The sequence below is a fragment of the Prosopis cineraria genome, unplaced genomic scaffold (assembly GCF_029017545.1).
Source record: "Prosopis cineraria cultivar Desert tree isolate PC_DT_omini unplaced genomic scaffold, ASM2901754v1 PC6, whole genome shotgun sequence".
NCBI lineage: Eukaryota > Viridiplantae > Streptophyta > Magnoliopsida > Fabales > Fabaceae > Prosopis > Prosopis cineraria.
Window position 1 is genome coordinate 19,679,488 of NW_026555337.1, and position 21,479 is coordinate 19,700,966.

The 21,479-nt window shown below is 31.3% G+C and overlaps 2 protein-coding genes across 7 annotated transcripts; both read right to left on the reverse strand.

The window, feature by feature from the left end:
* Positions 1–3,721: 3,721 nt before the first annotated feature.
* LOC129312771 (uncharacterized) lies at positions 3,722–15,502 on the reverse strand. 5 transcript variants are annotated; one of them, XM_054955476.1, is made up of 13 exons: positions 15,366–15,499; positions 10,538–10,807; positions 10,331–10,429; positions 7,104–7,601; positions 6,140–6,237; positions 5,913–6,033; positions 5,272–5,330; positions 4,871–5,175; positions 4,637–4,804; positions 4,433–4,537; positions 4,273–4,351; positions 4,102–4,200; positions 3,722–4,021 (listed from the first exon to the last, which is right to left on the reverse strand). In XM_054955476.1, exons 1-13 carry the CDS (start codon positions 15,493–15,495, stop codon positions 3,929–3,931), a joined length of 2,124 nt encoding a protein of 707 aa, XP_054811451.1. In that variant the 5' UTR covers positions 15,496–15,499; the 3' UTR covers positions 3,722–3,928. The 5 variants fall into 5 exon arrangements, with proteins under 5 accessions (XP_054811451.1, XP_054811452.1, XP_054811450.1 ...); XM_054955477.1 differs by having other exon boundaries at positions 10,331–10,721; positions 15,366–15,502; XM_054955475.1 differs by having other exon boundaries at positions 6,140–6,234; positions 10,331–10,807.
* Positions 15,503–15,754: 252 nt separating this feature from the next.
* Positions 15,755–21,254, reverse strand: LOC129312772 (disease resistance protein Roq1-like). 2 transcript variants are annotated; one of them, XM_054955480.1, is made up of 6 exons: positions 20,926–21,254; positions 20,342–20,848; positions 18,969–20,070; positions 16,589–16,861; positions 15,991–16,482; positions 15,755–15,859 (listed from the first exon to the last, which is right to left on the reverse strand). In XM_054955480.1, the coding sequence occupies exons 2-5, from the start codon at positions 20,614–20,616 to the stop codon at positions 16,018–16,020; spliced, it is 2,115 nt and encodes a 704-aa protein (XP_054811455.1). In that variant the 5' UTR covers positions 20,617–20,848; positions 20,926–21,254; the 3' UTR covers positions 15,755–15,859; positions 15,991–16,017. The 2 variants fall into 2 exon arrangements, with proteins under 2 accessions (XP_054811455.1, XP_054811456.1); XM_054955481.1 differs by having other exon boundaries at positions 20,342–21,254.
* Between the last annotated feature and the right edge of the window lie 225 nt (positions 21,255–21,479).

A 21,479-nucleotide genomic window follows, 5' to 3' on the forward strand; every position in this document is an offset into this window, starting at 1 on the left:
ATTGGAGACAAGTATTTCTGAGAATCAATTTGGTTTTATGCCAGGTAGATCAACTACAGAGGTGATTTATCTACTAAGGGGATTAATAGAAAAGTATCGTTGTAAAGATAAAGATCTACACATGGTTTTTATTGATTTGGAAAAAGCTTATGACCGTATACCAAGAGAAGTGCTTTGGAAAGCGTTGGAAAAAAAGGGAGTACGGATTGCTTATATTAAAGCCATACAAGATATGTATGAGGGGGTAAAAACTAGTATAAGAACGCCTAGTGGTCAAACAAAGGATTTTCCTATAAAGATTGGACTACATCAGGGATCATCTCTGAGTCCTTATTTGTTCAACTTGATTTTAAATGTTTTGACGGAACATATTCAAGAGGAAATCCCGAAATGTATGCTCTTCGCGGATGATATAGTTCTTATAGCAGAGACAAGAGAAGAGTTTAATTGCAAACTTGAGTTATGGAGGAGGACATTGGAGTCGAAAGGTTTTCGTCTGAGTAGAAGTAAGACGGAATATTTATATTGTAAATTTGGTAAAGGACTATTCGAAAATAATTTGGAAGTGAAATTGGGAGATCAAATTATACCTCAAGTGGAAAAGTTTAGATATTTGGGAGCCATTATTCAAAATGATGGCGAAATCAGTGGAGATATTTCACATAGAATTCAAGCTGGGTGTTTTAATTGGAGAAAAGCTAGAGGAGTTATTTGTGACCGTAAGGTGCCTAATAAACTTAAAGGAAAGTTTTATCGTACTGCTATCAGATCGGCAATGTTATATAGTAGTGAATGCTGGGCTCTAACGGGACAGCAAGAGCATAAAGTTGGAGTAGCAGAGATGAGAATGCTACGATGGATGTGCGGACATACACGTAAAGATAAAATTCGAAATGAGCACATACGTGAAAAAGTGAGGGTGGCACCTATTGAGGAAAAAATGGTAGAAAATCGGTTGAGATGGTTTGGACATGTACAAAGAAGACCAAGGGAGGCACCAGTGAGAAGAGTGGAACATATAACTTTGAGTCCGATTAAGAGAGGTAGAGGAAGGCCTAAGAGAACACTCTTGGAAGTTGTTGAACGTGATCTCTTAATTAATAATATTTCTAAAAGCTTGATAAATGATAGAGCACAATGGCGTCTTGCAATCCATGTAGCCGACCCCACCTAGTGGGATAAAGGCTTGTTGTTGTTGTTGTTGTTGTTGTTTAAGCATATGTTGAAGTTAAAAGTGGAACTTGAATCTCTAATAACTTATATTTGAATTCATTCATTCTGATTCTTACTATATATGATTTATACAACTTTTTGCCTTTGAAATTTACACATGGCATGATCATATGTAGGGACACATCCGAAAGTTACTCAACAAAGAAGCTAAGAACAAAGTTATATTTATGACTTGATCTAGTTAAAAATTAAGTATAAATTTATCCAAGTTGACTATGAGGCTAAAATCAGCATTAAACTTGAGTTATGAGCATGGATATTTTGCTGTTACATGGATTATTTAGACATCCACTGCCACATATTTGATTTATTGTATTATAAGTAGGATTAGTTCTTCACTCACAAACTCTCATCTTCATGCTTCAAAGTTCCTTTGGGGCCAATTTGTTTAATCATGAAAAAGTTGTAGGAAGTATGAGAGAGTTGTTGGGGGAATTTAAGCTAAACACAGGAGGGATGTGCTGGAAAAACCTTATTTTGATTAGTTATTTGAAATAGGTTATCAAGAAAAAAAATGCTAAAAATAGATTTTTTTCCCCTAACAAAATTTCATGAAAGTTTAAAGTGCTTATAGTTAGGAGCCTAGTTTCTCATGCTAACTCGAGATGAGGAGTAACTTGATCATTTTCTGCTGTTTCAATGCTGACATAATAGCTGATATGATGATTTAGTAAAATTATTTTGCTTGATAAACTTTTTTAAATTAGATTTTTTGCATTCATGGATTTGTTAAAAAGAAATACATGAAAAATATCGGCTGTGTATGATTTATATCTCATCTTCACTCCTCATCTTGTTTTTGTCACCCTCGCTCTAAAAATATACCATATATATACTTCTGCTTTTGAATCTAAAGAATCTAGGTTGAAACCATTTTGCTTGACACTTGGATCTTGAAACTTGATCTTTCAATAAGTTGATTCCTTTCCCATTGCATCTAGTATCTCCATCCAAACATACACTTGGATTTGGATCCCATGAGGTGCCTATTTTGTACAATGCTCATTTGCAATTGAAAAAGTAACATGTTTATTTATTTATTTAGATATTTTGTTTTATTTATACTTTATTTATTTGGGAGGATTACTTTAAAATCTCATTCAAGACAATTAATTACTCCTAGTTCATTGACAACTGAGTTTAGGAGAATGACAACACAAATGGAAATAGTTAATTGTCTTGAATGACACTCGTATGTAATTCTCCCAATGTATTTTCATCTAAATACACTACACTTAACAACTACACAAAAATAGGCGGTACAAGGAATCCAAATCCTACCATTAACAATGTCAATAAGTCTGGGTGTTTTTTTTCAGCAGAGATTTGAATTTTGGCTTGTCATTTTGTGAAAGATTAATTTCTTTTGCTAGGCCCAAGCTCCTCCTGTTATGACCTAATTATTTGTCTCCTATTATTGGCATAAAAGGGTCTAAGTCTAACATCACTTGGAACATTGGGCCAAAATTGAAGGCCCATTACAAGAGACACTGTTTGATACATGAAAGTCCAATTCCAAAGCCGGCAAAGCTTCTTGTCTCTTCAAGGGTATGATTTCAACAATCCAGTCACTTTCCAAAATGTTGCTTAACTCATGAACATTCAACAACACAATCTAATTCTAGCCTACCCGTCAGATGAGAAAGAAAATAATTTCCTGTAATGTTTTTTTAAGTTACAATAACAATAAATAAATGTTAAATTGAAATTTAAATACAACACACACTAATTTTTTTTATTTCTTGTATAAACTTTGAATTTAACTCTTATTTATACAGCACATACTAATGTCGATGATAATGATTTGTGTCCCATTTTTTGGGTACAAAATGTGTCCTATTATAGGAAGAGCCTTGAAATCTTATTTGGAAAAACTAGTCGAATCTCACGGTTGGGTTAATCTTTACCAAAGATTGACCAACACCAACTTGATCGGAAAATTTCATCCAAAAGTAATAAGGTATTACCCATGCTTTTGTTTGATCCAAAATATTTAAATATTGTAAAACGAAGCTTGGGTTACCCAGCTAAAAAAAAAAAAAAAATTGAAACCATTACAGAAGTTAGGAGAGAGAATTGTAATGTAGATCATATGAATGAAAATTTCTGCATCAAGCAATTTTCAGTGAATTCAAATTATCTAAATCTAAATTAATTTGCTGTCAAAAAATGAGGATTTAACGGTGGTTAAATTCTTTTTTTTTTAACACTGATTCTATTACCTCTACATCAAGTAATTGCTTGGTGTCGAAAGTGATTTGATGTGAAAAAATAATCACTTTCTATACCAAGTTTTGCAACCAACCAATTTACAAGGTGTAGATAATGTACTTTCTAGATCAGTATGGGTTTAACCGTTGAACGGTGTGGAAACTGGAAAGCACAAGTCATAACTAGTGTAGAAAGTGGTGCTCTGGTTTTCTTTTGTTTTTTTTTTTTAACACAGATTATTACATCATCCTCCCCGTTGATTAAAACAAAAATAAGCAGCCAGCCAGAAAAAGTTTCACTCAGATATATTATTATTTCCGATTAAAGTTTATACTAAGTTCGTTGTTGCCCGATCAAACTAACACAACTAATTCATCCTAGACCTGTGCAACGTCCAAAGTTTAATAGTTCGAGAAGCTACGTAATCTAACAAAATTTTACGAAAATAATAATTCAACCTAAACCTAATATCAAGTGCTTGAACTCACAAGTTCGCGACTTCTAAAAAGCCTCTTGCCCAATGAGTGCAAACATCTTTTAATTCATCAGATGATAATGGATTTGTATTGTCGAACATCTGTGTATTAAAAACCAACAAATCATAACTTGTTAATATCAAAGTATATGATAAAAACAATTTCAGTAAAATATAGTTACCTCTACAGAAAACTCAGTGGCACCTAAAGTGATGATATTGACCATGTGTGACATTATATAGTATCCACATTCAGCACTAAGCATTGGTTGCTTACGACTCTGTAGAGTAGAAGAACATTTAATTAGTTGTAGAATCAAAGACCACCTCACTGGAAAAATTGAACTACTTACTTTGGGCACTATCCATTTAGGCTCCTTCACAGGGTATGATTTCTTTTTCTCTTTCATGGTTTGGTATGTCATCATAGCCCTATTATCAAAAGCTTGAACAGAGTTATATGTTGTATAGTATAATAGTAATTTACACATTACAAAAGCAAAAATAACTTACGTGTTCATTGTTTCCTTGATTTCCTTTCTAGGTTCGTTGTGGGTGGAGCACAAAAAAACAATTGTGTTCAACTTCGGGCAAAGAATGATCAATTGCCAATGGTCCCTATAAAATTATATACATATACATACATAAATATAGATTTGAATTGATTATCCAATTGCAAAGTAGATTATAAATCAATAATTTAAATTTGTTTCTTACGAGTGAACATATGGTGCCAAGTAGCACTCTTGGTTGCCTTTACTCAACCTAATCTGAAGATACTCTAACTTTGTTTGTTCTTCATTCCCAGTATCTTGGATATGAAGCGGGCAAATGAAGCCAAATCTTTTGCTTTTATCCAATAAGGTGTAGTGGCGATGAAGATACCTATGAAAATGAAATCACATCAATGCTAAGAGTTGAAATGATCAGATATTTATAAAAATTACTTACATGAGGAACACATGCATCATCTGTATGGTAACTCTCTTTCGCATCAGCAACCTCTCCAAATCTTCTTGCTCAACTAGGATAGTCATGTCATCCTTACCCAAAACCACTGGATCAATCAACAATGTCATGCTATTGAAGTTATCAGCATATGTTAGTAGAGAAAGACGTTGCATGGGATTCATCTGGCACTTGATTCCCTTGTCCTTCTCATTCTCTTCTGGCATCCTTGCATGAAGAAATTCTTCATTTGATCTACTTGGTGATTGAATATCTATTATTTGCATTTTGCTTTCGTATTTAATTTTCTACACAAGATTTGTGAAAAGTCAACAAGTCTTTTAAACTGGTCCACCAAAAACATAATAAATGTCTCAAAATTCAAAACAAATGAGTTTAATTACCTGCAGCTGTAGAGTGTTGCCAAACAAGTCCTTCTTACTTCCAACAGAGTGTTCTTGTTCTGTTTATGTTAAATGAGTGAACTAAATTTTATTGTTTTCAAAATATGAAAGATGAATTTGGATACACACATGTACACTCAAAGGCATTCTAGAATTTGATCAAGACTTTATGAAATTACATGTTTCTGTGGTTGAAAATTTGACATCCAAAAACAAAATAACATCTTGTTTGGTAGAATGTAAAAATATTTTGGGGAAAATGAGAAAAAGTGGGAAAAAGAGGGAGGTGGATCGGGATTTTTTAGATAAATCCTAGATTTTTTTTTATATTGAAATTTTGTATGAAACATTTATATCCTTCCCTTGTGTAGTGAATTTGGATTGTCTTCGTGCCCTTTCTCAATACCCTGTCTTCATATTCAATCACATGCGTTCGTTTTAATTATTTATTTAATTTAATGATGTAAGATTGTTAATTATGACATTAAAATAAATATATTATTCATTTAATAACTACTCTAAAGAAACATTATGATTTTATTTTCAAAAGCATTTATGTGATGTTAATGAATATAATATATTTATTTTAATGCCATAAAGTAAATAATTGCACTTTGCTGGGATGACAATTAATGTGTTACCTCGAATGCCAATGGTTTCGGTAGCATTGGAAGTATTGATTTCAATTAAGTTTGCATTGTTTTTCTCCTGATTTGTTGAGCTACTTCCTCTCCTTTTTGTGCCTCTGAAGTGAGTTGAGCTCTGAAAGTAAAATGTCCAAAATTGAAACGTGGTTACCAATATATAGGAACAATATGAAGTGAAATAAGACAAATCAATTTGTGTTTGTGTGTAAATATGAGCTTACTGAGGCAAAATTGTCATCCTCTATCAGCGGTCTTTTTTTATTAAGCATTGTTCGATTCTCCTCCAAACTTGCCCCATATTGATTTCTCCCTTCCTCTTCTGTGCAGTTAATTGCATATAACATGTTTTGAGTTATTGTAGTGAATTGAGTATATTTATCAATTTGCAATTTATTGAATAAATTCTTTAATCTGTATAATATTAAATAGATAAATATACAGAGAAGATAAATATGAGATTAAACTCAGTAAAATTAAAGGCTCAAATTTTCTTGATGTAGTAAAATAAAAAATAGATAAATATACAAAGAGTAAGTATGAAATTGATTTATACGGAAAATTCACTTTTTAACAGAAATATCGACTTCCACTTTAAAAAAAAAAATATAAACAAAATACACCCACACACCACTTGTTTCAGGAAATATTTCAAAAAAAGGGCATTCATATCACCTACAAATAGCGGTGTTAGCTAAGCCATGGATGATATAACATTATGTAATTTCAAATACCACTTGACCATCATGATTTTGATTTCGTTCCTAAGAAGATTGATAGAAATAAGCTCACGCTCACGCACAAGCGCGCGCGCGCGTACACACACAGAGAAAGCCTAGCTTATATAAATCACATGATTTTTTCTACAACAAACTTGGTGTAAGTTAAAATTTCAATTATTGTCGACTGTACTAATTTAGTTGGTTATTCCAAAGGAAAATGTTAATAATTCAGAATTGATATAGATCCCAAAAAACACATGATGCACAATGGATAAATGGCTGAAATAAAGATAGTGTTTTTCTCAAGAGTGTGAATGAATAAAATTAACATGCTCACCCATTTTGTTTAAGCTTAACACTAAACAGACAAAAACCTTGTCAGACATAATATATGATCACTCCACTGAATTTTTAGAAATTATATTAATCTAAATTAAATAAAAAAGAATGGGGAGAAAAGCATTACCTTGGTTATCAACCATGGCATCCATATAAGGATCGGTGAATCGGATGTCTTCCTTGTTATATTGCAGTTCAGTGACACAAATTCCACTCTGTTTTGCTTCCACCAAATTGATCTGTACATAATTCCACTCACCTTCTCGAAATGCTCGTCCCATTTTTATCTCATCAAAGGAGGCCAATTTTAGACCATACACAGCTGTGTTACCAACTTTCAATAAGGAACCAACTCTCAAGAAGGAACCATATCCATTCCAAAATTTTTCTTTATTTATGAAGACTGTAAGTTGGTGCTGAAGATTATAGTCGGGATTAAGAAGAGCACCACCACAGAGAGTTGGGAAGTTGTTACGAAACCAAAAAGAAATAGATGGTCCTTTGGTACGCTTGTGAAACCATTCTGGGATGCTTTCTTCCCGCATACATTCAACCCAATCTCTGGAGCTCCTTTTTGACAAATTAAACACCGTTTCCAGATGTTCAGCCAAACGTTCCATACATTCTACAAGAAAAGTAGTTAGTTAAGACACATGGTCTACATTGTCAAGATTTCAAGTTTCTGTAACAAACTCTTATATCACTTTTTTTTTTTTTTTTTTGCGTAACAGACTTCATGAGAAAGAATGTGATGGTGGTTGATAATTCTCACATGGCAGTTATTCCTATGAAACATGTTACTCAAATCATAATTGACTTGCTGAAATCCAATACAAGTAGACATAATATGGACAAATGACTAAAATTATAATGATAGTTTATTTTTCTTGTAAATGAATAAGAATCTTAATTTAATTTCCATCCCTTTTCCTTTATCTTTTCAAAATATTTTTCTATTTCTTTGAGGAAAAAATGGATCCTTGTGCATTTTAAAGTTCATCACTAAGGATAAATAATCTATATATATATATATATATATATAGCTTTAAAAGTATAGGTCAATTTTATCAATTTTCCTCGGAGGAAGTGGGTAATTAATATGTTGTTTGAAGTTCTCAGGAAGTATTTGGAGGAAGGTGTGGATCTATAGGATATGAGCAAGGCATAACATAGGGTTAAATGGGATTTTTTGAGAGAAGTTCTTTTCAAAATGGGATTTGCTGAAGTGGGGATCAAGTGAATTATGTGATGCATTGAATCAATGAAGTACAGTATAAATCTGTCTGGTAAGAAACTAGCAAATATTACACCTAGTAGGGGAGTAAGACGAGGGGACTCCTTGTCTCCTTAAATGTTCATAATTGCTGTTGAGGTATTGCCTAATATGTTTAGGAATCATGTGTTAAAAATGATATTACTGTTTTCTTTTCTTTTCTTATTTTCTTTTTTTGCAAATGATTCTCTGTTCTTTTTAAGGACAAATAAAAAAACTGTGAAATGTTGAGATCTATTTTTGAGGTATATGGTAGTGCATTAGGTCAATAGGCAAACCTAGATAAATCTAGTTTTTTTTTATATACAAATGTACCAAATGAAGAAGCCACAAGTTTGTGAATGGTTGAGGATTAATGAAGTGGTGGATCCTGGAGTGTACTTGGGGTTGCAATTTATATAGGACAAAGCTAAAACTAAAGCATTGGCTTTTATCAGAGAGAAGATGGCGAGAAAGAGATAATGATGTAGCAAAATAAATAAATATACAAAGAATAAGCATGAAATTGATTTATCAGAAATTTACCTTTCAAAAGAAATATCATATTCCACTTTTAAAGAATATAAACTGAAACACACACAACTTGTCAAGAATATTCGAAGAAAGTGGAATTGGTATCATATACAAATAACGACGTTAGTTAAGCCATGGATTTTATAACATTATATAATTTCAAATGCAATTTGAAGATCTTAATTTTTATTTCACTACAGAAAATAAGGTGAGAATAAATGGGTGAAGAACAGTGGAGTACACACTTAAAATCTCAAGAATCAAGTTTATGAATACTTTTATTTTATCATACATTAGTTATTAAATTCAGCTTTATTCAATTAGACACTTTCTTCATCAGTTTAAATTTACTCACACTTGAATAATATAACATTTTCAACTATTTCATGCAACACAACAGAGTAAACATCCAGTTAAATTAAAGAACACTGTGGGAATATAGAATTAATTAAAACAAAATTTCATCAGTATTGGTTTTCTAACAAACTGAAAAAAAGGCAATTGAACTTAAAAAAAGAAACTGCAAGAACCAATATTTGGACCTAAAATTTGTTTTTGTGTAAATTATCTCAAGTGATGCACCTATATATGCATCTAAAATCTATTTGTAAAGGTACGAACGATTTTGTTTTTGTAATACTCAAGTGACGAGAAATGAAAATCCACAGATTGGAGCCTAATTAGTAATTAACAATAAAACAACAATTATACTACCCACACTAATGCATCCCAATTTTATTATGTTATTAGTCTGCATTTAATATAATTACAATCATACCTTTATCATTATGAAGCACTAATGTACTTCGTTTACTTTTGAATGAAGTTCCCCTATTGATACCCAAAACAATTGCATGAAATTGAATGAAGGTGAGGGGGGTGTAGGTTCACTTTTGAATGAAGGCTCAATTTTTCTTGATGTACGAAAGTAAATAAATAAATGTACACACACACAAAGAATAAACATGAAATTGATTTACGGGAAATTCACTTTTTAAAAGAAATATCAGGATCCTCTTTTACGGAATATAAAAAGAATACACACAACTTGTCAAGAATATTCCAACAAAATGAAATTTGTATCATCTACAAATAAAAATGGTAGTTAAGTCATGGATGATAAAACATTATGTAATTTCAAATACAACTTGAACATCATAATTTTGATTTCGATCCAAAGAAGATTGATAGAAATAAGTTTATATATATAGAAAAATCCTGGCTTATATATACATATATATATCAAATGATTTTTTCTATAACAAACTTGATGTAAATTAAAAATTCACTTATTGTTGATGATACTAACTTTAACTGTTATTCCAAAGGAAAATGGCCATGGATCCCAAAAATAGACACGGTGAACAATGAATAAATGACTAAAATAAAGATAGTGTTTTTCTCAAGAGTGCAAATGAATAAAATTAACATCCTCACTCATTTTGTTTAAGCTTAACACTAAACAGACAGAAACCTTGACGGACATATATATATGATCACTGCATTGAATTTTCAAAAATTATATTAATATAAATTAAAATAAAAAAATATGGGGAGAGAAGCATTACCTTGGTTACCAGCCATGGCATCCACATAAGGATCGGTGAATCGGATATCTTCCTTGTTATATTGTTGTTCGGTTACATAGATTCCGCTCTCTTTTGCATCTGCCACATAGATATTTACATAATTCCACTCACCTTCTTGAATTGCTTGTTCCCTGCCATGCGCATTATAAAAGGAGAACTTGTTCATACCATAAAAGGCTGTATTACCAATTTTCAATATGTGATAATGTCTCCGAAGTTCTCCCCCTATGAAGACTAAAAATTCATCCGAAAGATCACAGTCGAGATTAAGAAGAACACCACCACAGAGAGTTGGGAAGTTGTTACGAAACCAAAAAGAAACAGATTGTCCTTTGGTACGCTTGTGAAACCATTCTGGGATGCTTTCTTCCTGCATACATTCAACCCAATCTCTGAAGCTACTTGTTGACAAATTATACTCTGTTTCCAGATTTTTAGCAAAATCTTCCATAAATTCTACAAGAAAAGTAGTTAGTTAAGACATATGGTGTACATTATAAAGATTTCAAGTTTGTGTAACAAATTCTTATATCACATACTCTTTTTTTCTTTTTGTTTGAGTAACTGACTTTGTAAGAAAGAATGTGATGGCCATTGATAATTCTCACATGGCAGTTATTCCTATGAAACATGTTACTTATACTGAAATCCAATACAACATAATATGGACAAATGACTAAAATTATAATGATAATTTATTTTTCTTGTAAATGAATGATAATCTTAATTTAATTTCCATTCCTTTTCCTTTATCTTTTCAAAATATTTTTCTATTTCCTTGTGGTAAAAATGGATCCTTGTGCATTTTAAAGTTCACTAAGGATAAATAATATATATATATATATGTAGCTTGAACAGTATAGGTGGGTGTCAATGCATGTGTGTAGGTATGCATAACTAATACTCTGTTAAATTTTTCAAAAATTACATGTATATAAATTAAGCATCATCGTCACAACCACTCCAGCTATCTAGTTTCATAATGTGTCATATGTCACAAAAGATTAATTAAAACAATTTCATCAATATTGGTTTGTAAAAAAAATAAAAAATCAACAATTAAACCAAACCAAATTCTTTTGGAAAGAAGCTACAAATGAACAGATTTATGTTTAATGATGCAGTTATATGTACAACTAAATTCTAGTTTTATTTTCTCCCAGGGATCTTCTCTAACATCTCAAATTTTGACCTAGAAACTCAATAATATGCCTGAATCTAGCAAGCTACAAAACCCAAGTAGTCATGAGTCTTAGAGGTCCCCTGAAAAGATAAAAAGTTTCTTAGGGACCAAATTGTAGCTTAAATTTTTTTTTTCAGAACAAAATCGCAAGAAAGTGTTCATAATTGAAGAATGAAAAAGCTAAAGTTTAAGAGAGTCTAGGATAGGCTAAAAAGAATAAACAAGGCCTAGGAGGATAACAAAAGTATCAAAAATTAGTCTTAGAGAATAATCAGTATAGTTTCCTGACTAAAAAGAGGCAAAATTATTTGACAACTTATCTTTATGTCTTAAGTCTCCTAGAAAAGGATTATAGCAGTTAGATCCTAAGGATTGTAATAGATTCAAAAAGAGCTTAATGAGATCATAGTTAAATCTCATGGTCACAGTAGACCTAATAGGAACATGATTACCAATAGGAACAATATGAAAGTGATGATAAGAAAAATCAATTATGAGTGTGCGTAAATAAATATGAGCTTACTGAGGCAAAATTGTCATCATCCATCGGTGGTCTTTTTTACTAAGCATTGGTTAAATCTACTACAAACTTGGCCCAATTATGCATAATCCTTATATTCCAACTCCTAATTCTTCATATTTTTGTGCCTTGGAGTGGTGGAAGAACAATAATGTAAAGTTTAAAGTTTTATCAAATATGGCAGTTAATATATTAGTTATCCCTATCTCAACTATGGCATCAAAATTCACATTTAATGCTAGGGGAAGGGTGATTGATTAATATCATGGTAGATTGAATGATGAATCTATTGAAGTTCTTATTTGTGGTGGGGATTGGTTTTGCCACAAATATGGGTTGAAGAGAAAACAAAAGGTAAAAATTTATTTCATTTGATACTTGTTGCATTGTTGATTGAACTTTTGCTGAGCTAGTTATTTATTTTTAATTTATTATTTTATTGTGTAGGAGCCATCCGAATAAGAGGAGATTATATTGAAGTTTTGATTAGTGCTATTGTCCTTTATTTGTTGGGTTGTATTGTTGCTCACTTATTATTGTTGGTTAATTTCATTTTAGTTGCATTGAATTGTTGCTAAATTTTAGGTGTAAGTCTTTAAAATATGTGTTTATTTAGATTTATTATAATTTTTAATTTTATTTTAATTATATGTAGGCTTTAAATAGGTTTTAAGCCTTTAAGCCTATTTCAATCTAAAATATATGAGCTTTAAAGCTTACATAAAAATGTAGTGGCTTGGGTAGGCTCAAATCCTTTAAGGCTTAAATCCAAAGCTTTTTTAAAAGGCTTACATATGAAGTAGCCCTTTAAAAAAGCTTCAGACCTATCCAAGGTTATCACAAACTCAGGCCGAGGCTCAGGCATGAGACCTATGTCACATGCTCAAGCATGTTTAGTCAAAGCTTGACATGACCTAGGCTATTCCCACCCCTACTCTCCCTCCCTTCTCTTCTAACATGTTTTGTGCTATTGTAGTGATCAATGTCTAGATTTATCAATTTGCAATTTATTGAATAAAACCTTCAATCAGTATTATATTAAAATATATAAATATACAAAGAAAAAGTATGAGACTAAACTTACAAAAAATAACTTTTTTATTTAACTACTTGATTGGGTCAGATTTAAGTTTAGATTTAAAATATATTTTTGTATAAATAATCTCAAGTAAGGCTCCTATATGTGCAACCAAATCTATTTATAAAGATATAAAGATTTTGTTTTTGTAAAACTCAGGTGACAAGGAATGAAAATGTACAAATTGGAGCCTGAACACAACAATAAATCAATACCAATGCATCCCAAGTTTTATTATTTTATGAGCCTGCATTTTAATACAATTACAATCATACCCTATCATTATGAGGCATTGATGTACTTTATTCACTTTTGAATGAAGTTCCGCATTCATATACCAAAAAAAAAAAAAAACATTGCAATTCAAGGTAAGATAGATCTTTAAACATGCAAGGGTACAATAAAGCATAATTAAGTCTGTATCCATATGGATATTGTATTGTTTGCACTATGACAATAAATTGAGTTTTTTTTTATTCATCGAAACACATAAATTGAGTTTTAATACAACAACAATAACAAATCTTATTCTATCAGGTGTGTTTTAGTTATGTACATGGATTACACGACATTGTTAAACTCTATTATTAACCAAGCTTTTAGAAATATTATTAACTAAGAGATCTTATTCAATAAACTCTATAGGTGTTCTCTTTAAGGTTATCCATTCTATTCTCATCACTGATGCTTCCTCTGTTTTAACAATAAGTATAAAAACAAAGTTGAGTTTTAAGTCCAAGAACTTTGTTTAATGTTATATGTGAGTAAGGGGGGATATTAAATGATTTTGTTGTAATTTTATTTAGTTTTAGTTCCAGTTGATACGGTTATGCATATCTAAGGGGAATGACATATAAGTGTCAAAGGGATTATTTTATTAAAGTCCCAACAAATTTTAGAGTTTAAAGTAAACCCCTTAAATCCTTAATTGGTATTTTCATATATAATGTAATTTGTTTTCAATTTTAAGATTAAGAAAATGAGTTACAAATTCAATAACACAAAAACAAAGTTGCAAATCTCTATAAGTGTTCAAATAATAACAAGTTACTTTTAAAATTTAATCATTAAGATTTGTGTTGTCTATTAAAATCAAAAAATGTGATCTGCAAATCTAAGACGATGAAATTATAAATTTGGAAGACAAAGTCGCAAATTCTTAGAAGTATTCAAATGACGTCATGATTATTTTCAAATTTAATCCTTAAGATTTTATGTTCCATATTAAAATGAGGAAAATACATTACAAATTCAACATGAGAAAATTGTAAACTTGGGAGATAAAGTTACAAAATATCAAATTGGGAGACAAATTTGCAATTTTTTTTCTTGCATGTGCAACTCTCTTTCCTAATTTTAATAGGGCACACAAATCTTAATTTTTAAATTTGAAAAATAATATATCAGTATTATTTGAATATTTACAAGAATTTGTAACTTCGACTCTCAATTTGTAATTTAGCCTTGTTTGTGAATTTTTTTTTTATGAAATGGAATGGAACAAAATAACTAAAAGTTTTATATCATTGTTTGAGAAAATTTTTCAAACGAGAGTGGAATGGCTCCCGGTGGCTTTCCAAGCCATCTTTAGCCACTCTAAATTCATTTTTTTGGACCCCCATTGTGGGGTCAAGAATAAAATGAGATGATATATACATACTATATATATATATATATACACACACATGTAATATTATTACAAATTATTACAAAATTACTATTGCCCTTCTCACCTCTCCCACCCTAAAAACTGATAGCATCATCATATCTAATTCAAATCTATTCATTTTATAATTATTCTTAATGATTAAATAAATTTATTTAATTTAATTATTATTTAAGAATAAATATTGACGTGTGTGATTTCTCTTGTCATACCTTTCCTCAAACAATAGATGCACATGTAGTTAGAATATGGACTACTGACATGTTTGAGTAATATAATGTAACTAAATAGAATTCATATATCACCTACAATGACGATTATTGAGACAAACTATAATATAATGAAATTTACAAAGTAATTTAATCTGTGAATTTTCCCCAACTTTGAAGGTATAAAATAAATATATATATATATATATATATAAACTTCTTACACATAGTGCACTCCCTTCATTTCAGAATATTTGATTTAATTTTAAATGTTCACTTAGAAAAAAGAAATGAAGTGCTTTAGTCAAGTAACATAAAATTTTAATGCAATTAATCTATTTATAAATAGCATACGTACCTTGATCAATATTCAGGGAATCCAAATTTAAGGGAATAGTGAATCGGATATCTTCCATGTTACAATGTTCTCTTATCATATAAATTCCACTCTCCTTTATACCAGGCCAATCCGGATAATAGTCCCACATTGAAATCTGCACATAATTCCACACACCATCTTTAAGTTCACGTCTCCTTCATAAAGTTGGACCCCTTCCAGTACACATAGAAACACATAGTCCTCTTTACTTCGGGAATTCTTTTTCAATATGGCGCCGCGGCGATACGGTAATGGCATTCCATTCAAGCTCATCTTAAAATTGAAATGACGAAGATAAGAACTTGCATTGAGAAGAGCACAAAAACAAAGAGGTGGAAAGGAGTAACGAAACCAAAAAGAAATAGATCCTCCTTTTTTACAGACATCCAACTATTCTGGGATGCTTGATCCCGACATGACGACTTCTTTGGCACGATAAACCCCATCTTTGCTTATTCCAGCCCCAATTACTTCGGTTAAACAAAAGAAATGTGTGTGTGAGAGAGAGAGAGAGAGAGAGAGAGAGAGTATAGGAGAGTCTCATAAATAATTAATGGATGTGTAAATATAAAAAAAGAAATTCCAAAGATAGAAAAATTAATGACCTTACTCAACAATAAGTTTCTCGACTCTAACTCAACGATATGCAATCGTTTGCGTACAACACTTTCAGGTTTGGTGGAATCCCTTCCACTTCTTGCAGATGCTCGCACTCTTGTAGCCAAAGTTCCTCCAAAGACGTGCATTCTTTTATGCATGCAGGCAGTTTTTCTATCCCACTACCCCGCATAGTCACTTCTATTAGTGGCGCTTTTGGTAGTATTTCTGGAAAGTACTTCAAGCTTGAGCAATTCCCAAGATCAAGGAATTTAAGATATAGTGACTTGGTACAACGGGGAATGGTTTCAAGTTTGGCACATCCATACACATCCAAGATTTCAAGTCTTTCTAATTCTCCAACCGAATCATCAATGGCAATTAAATTCATGCATCCCCAAAGATTTAATTCCTTTAAATTTGAGATGCCAGATAAATCAGGTATTTGTGTAATATTTTGGCATCCTTGAAGATTCAAAACACTTAGATTCAAGGCCGTCTGCAGAAGATAAAACCATAAAAAATTGTCTAATTAAAGAAATCAACAATCATCAAATAAAGGGCTACTTATATCCAAATAAATACACATAAGATGAGGTCCTTACCTTAAATTCCACTGACTTTAAAAGACTATGTGGCACATTCATTACAAAAAGTTCCCTTGCATGAAAGTTGTGTGGCAGAGATGATGAAGGATATTCTCCCCATTCTAGCACTTTTAAACTGTCAGGCAGATATTTGGGGCCTTCTGAAAACTTTAAATTCTTTAAACTAAGAATTTTGAGATTTTTCATTTTCTCCAAGGCTTTTCCGTCCCAACTCACTTCTTTATATTGGGAAACATTTTCTGAAGCTATGATCCTAACGTTATTTGTCCCCTTCAAGCAAAGCAAATAAATAGATGATAAAATTAGAATAGGGAATAAAAAATTGTCCTAACAAATTATCAGCGACATCCTAAACATGGCAAATAATAAAAATCATACATCGTTAGCTACACACTTGTCTTTTCTTTTTTATGAATTCTTTAATATAATTTCAATTTTATATATTCATTTCTAAGCCAACATAAATCAATCGTTAAATGACTGCTGATAACATTAAGGAAAAATACAATCATTAGTTCCTATGATTTCATCAGATTTTGATTTTAGTCCGATAAAACAATAGACAGGAAAGGGAGAGTGACAATATAAAGTCTCAAAATAGATAATTTAAAACAGTTAGGTCTCTCACAAAATTTTCTGAAAAATAAGTTGTAGATATTTATTCAAATAGTTGTAAATAGAAATCCTAATTCCAAATTGAAAGTTATATTTGAAATTTAAATATCTTGTTAATAATTAAAACTCTTGAATTTATAACTGTCTAAATACATATTTACATTTAATTTTACAAAAATACTTGTTTAGGACCTAGGTATCAAAAATTTATTGTTTTGAGACTTTAATGTCATTATCCTTCGGAGGAAGGATTATCTTCTTAATAGAAATTAAAAACACGTGGTTAAAAACACGACATAATGTTATTCATTGATCAAGTAAATCTTTGTTGACATGGTACTTTAAAAAAAAAATCTCAAAAACCATTTCATCCAACATAGTCTTGATTTCAATTTTTTTGAAAAAATATTGTATTAAAGTAAAAAGATTAAAGTACAATAACAGTGTGAGAGGACCAAGACCAGAAACTAAAAGTCGAAAAGAAATAATACTCATGCAATTCATGGAAATATATGGCGTAAGTTAACGGCTTAATAGAAAATAAGGAAAATAAATGTAAATTTCATGAACAGTGATTCCTTCAAAAAAAATGGTGAAAAGAACAATAAAATTATAAGGCAAAAACAGGGGGGAAAGTTTATCTATCTATATAATATATATTTAATGTGTTATTCTCTAAAACAGGAACAACTTATGAGGGGGAAAATTAATCTCATAAATATTGATGCCACCAAAATTAAAGAAATTATGCAAGGAACAATAAGATTATGAAGAAAAGAAAAACCATATCCCAATTATTGTTACTCGCAGTTCCTCAAAATCATGAAGCAGTGGAAAACAAAATCAATAAACAAAGAGGAAAATAATAATGAAGTCCTAATCAAAATTTTCATACTGTTACAAAACAAAACCAAAATTTATATAAATCAAAAGCCATTCATTATTAGATATTTGACTTTTAGCTTCTTCTCCTTTTTTTTTGGTATTTTTCTAATTTTAACAAAGACCATTTGTTGTATTTAGCTCTCTGTTTTAGGACGCATTCTTTAATTATGATTTCAAGTTTACGATTTTTTTACCTAATCAAGCCAATAAAAATCTTACTGTTAAATGAATACAACTATTGTGACATATTGCAAAACAAAGAAAAATATTTTCCTAATTGAAATCAAAACAAGTGTGACATTTCAAATAGAGGAACAAATTAAACATCAAAAAATAGGTCCTGTCAGTGTTACTAGTTATAAAGTTTTATTCCTTTATAAGTTTTCTCGAAGACCATTCCATTTAGCATCATCATTATATTTGTCTTAATCATTCATTCAAACTATAAGCATGCACTTCCAAAGTTAAAAGCATAATAGGTAACATGAAGAAAATAACAGTAAACCTTATCTTTGGCTAGAAAAGAAAAGAAAGTAGAGGCTTGTTTAGTTTCAGTTTTCAAAAATTATTTTTGTTTCTAAAAATAAAAAAAATCGTTTGAATAAGTATTTTGGATTTAATTTTTTTAAAATTGTTCTTATTTTTATTTTTTAAAGAACAAATAAATAAAAACGTCTGAAAATTGTTTTTTAATTTTTTTCTTGTTTTCAGAAAACATTACATTTGATTGAACAATTTTTAATCAAGAGGATGAGTTAATAATTTCACATAAGGAACAAAAAAAAATGCAAAAGCTCATCAGTAACGTTGTCATCAAGAAATAGTGGAAACAAAAATCAAAATCCCAATGTATATCATTTAGATTAGTTTTACTTACTGTATTTTCTTCCAAAACATGCATGATATCTTCATGGGACCATAATCTACTACGTTTTCCAGGCTCCTGTCGTGATTCTTGACGAACAATTTCTCTTCCCATATCTTGTATCAAGTCATGGATATCAACACGATCATATTCATTTTTTATGAGGCATTTGTCTGTCAATACTTGAATACCATGATGTGGATCAAAACCATGAGCATATTTCACCATATCTATGACTTTTTCCAACCAACATCCTTTATAGAAACAAGCAATGTCAAGAAAAATATCCTTTTCAGCTTCAGTTAAGCCATCATAGCTTACTTGTAGTATTCGTTGAATGTCTTTATGAGGAATTCGCTCATACACATCTATAGCAGATTGCCACTCCTTTATACCCATACCAAACAAGTGAGAGCCTATTAATTCAAGGGCCAATGGAAGACCATGGGCATAGTGTATCACACGATCCACAACTTCTATGTAACTTGGATCAACTTGTGTACTATTGAAGGCATTCCAACTTAATAATTGAAGAGATTCGTTATCAGTGAGTGCCTCCATCTCATATTTGCTTTCAACCCCATGTCTCATGAGTAAATGTTTGTCCCTTGTTGTTATAATGATCCTACTCCCAGAACCAAACCAACTACTATGGCCAGCAAATTTTTGTAATTGCTCTAGCTCATCAACATTATCAAGAATCAACAAAATTCTCTTTTGTCTGAGTCTCTCTTTAATTATTGCAACTCCTTCATTAACATCATCAATTTCTATGTCCACTCCTAAAATCTTTGAAAGCATTCTCTTTTGCATTCCTTCTAACCCAAATTTCCTTGAATTTTCTTTGATATCACAGAGAAAGCACAAATCTGCAAAATTATCTGCTATTGAGTTATACACAATCCGTGCTAATGTTGTTTTACCTGATCCCCCGATTCCGTAAATTCCTACCATAATGACCTCATCACGAGACTCAAATTGCAATAGAGAGTTTACTTTTTGCAAACGAGTATCTAATCCAACTGGATATTCAGCGACATGTAAAGGAGCCCTATTGATTATGCGAGATATTTCTTTCACAATACCTTCAATGATTTCATATTCATAACCATGCCTGGAAAGTACAAAAATCTATGTCAAATCTAATTAAGTTCTTGCTTCATATGCAAAAAAAAAAAATTGTAATAAAGCTAGCTAGCTAGACTAGCCCAAAAAGCTCTCTACACGTGGCCTGGATTTCATCTTGTTAGTGATTCCCCTGAATCTCGTAATTTACTGTAGCATGACTCTATTGGCATAAGCAGCTACTTTGCTGCTCTTTTTGTATCAAGAAAAAAAAAAAGAAGAAGAAGAAGAAAAATAGGAATATCAGTTGTGAGAATTACCCAGGAGTGAGATGTGTGCCAGAAATATTAGCTACTTCACGCAATGCAAGCTTCCAACTTTGCACCTTCTCTTCATTAGCCTTTAAATTCTGTTTATGCATAGTCAATGCTTGTTCGTAATTTCCTTTTTGATGTCGTACTTCAGAAGGATCCACATGATAAAAGATGGGCCAAACTAGTCGTCCATTTTCCTTAATACACTGATGGATCTTAACGAGTTCGTTGAGGCAAAATGTTGAGGAAGCATAGCCCTTAGAAAACACGCAAATGGCCATCCTAGATTCTTCAATTGCTCTGTCAAGTCTTGGAGCAATTTCATCGCCTTTTCTTATTTCCTCATCATCGAAAAAGGTGTGAACTCCCTTTGAGCTAGAGCATGATATAGACTTCCAGTGAAACCATGACGAGTATCTTCACCTCTAAAATTGAGAAAGACATCATGCGCGAAATGATATTGGAAGGAAGAAGAGGTTAATGCTCGTCCTGTCATGATGTCTAGCTTGTGTGCTGGAAACAGAAAACAATAATGTTTAAGTGACCCTTTGGAAGAAGGAAATGATAAAGATCTGAATGAATAGGCTTACAGTGAAGTCTGAAGAAGCTCGAAGCGAAGCAGCTAAGAGGAAGAAAGGAGGAGGGTGGATTTGCTTTTCAGCGTCTGGATCGTATCGTCTGGAAAGGATGAAAATGGAAGGCAGAGAATAATGAAGGGCTGTTAGAAAAGTAACGAAACACTAATTGATTATATAGAGTATGAATCATTTCCAAGAATGTTCTCAGAAATAACGAAGCACAAGGGCTGTAAAAACGAATCCGTATAAGGTCAAGACATGTTGATCAATCATACTAACAAGTGGGAATTAATTGCAACGTACTATTAATTGGGTGGAGACTGGAAATTTAGTAGCTACCATGTTTGAATTTTCTAAAGAATTATACTACAAAGTTGAGTTCCTTTTTTTATTAGGCATAAGAAATATACTACACTAGAGTTCATTCTTTTCTGGAATATCGAGAGCAAATTTAATGGTAGATTTTTTTTTTTTAGCTAGACAGTTTTTTTTTCCCCCGAACCACTGCTAGATAGGTTGCTATGTAAATAAAAATAGCTAGCCTGTAGCTATGATTTCACTTTGCA

What these genes read in the sequence shown, in the direction of transcription:
- LOC129312771 (XM_054955474.1), bottom strand. Translation starts at nt 15,495, where the DNA reads ATGTGGGACTATTATCCGGATTGGCCTGGTATAAAGGAGAGTGGAATT. An exon ending in TTCCCTGAATATTGATCAAG is followed by an intron (nt 10,808 to 15,365) that starts GTACGTATGCTA and finishes CTTTTCTTGTAG; the next exon opens with AATTTATGGAAGATTTTGCT. An exon ending in ATCAAGGAAACAATGAACAC is followed by an intron (nt 4,352 to 4,432) that starts GTAAGTTATTTT and finishes TTTTGATAATAG; the next exon opens with GGCTATGATGACATACCAAA.
- LOC129312772 (XM_054955480.1), bottom strand. Translation starts at nt 20,616, where the DNA reads ATGGCCATTTGCGTGTTTTCTAAGGGCTATGCTTCCTCAACATTTTGC. An exon ending in GGCACACATCTCACTCCTGG is followed by an intron (nt 20,071 to 20,341) that starts GTAATTCTCACA and finishes TGTACTTTCCAG; the next exon opens with GCATGGTTATGAATATGAAA. An exon ending in ATGTTTTGGAAGAAAATACA is followed by an intron (nt 16,862 to 18,968) that starts GTAAGTAAAACT and finishes CTTTGCTTGAAG; the next exon opens with GGGACAAATAACGTTAGGAT.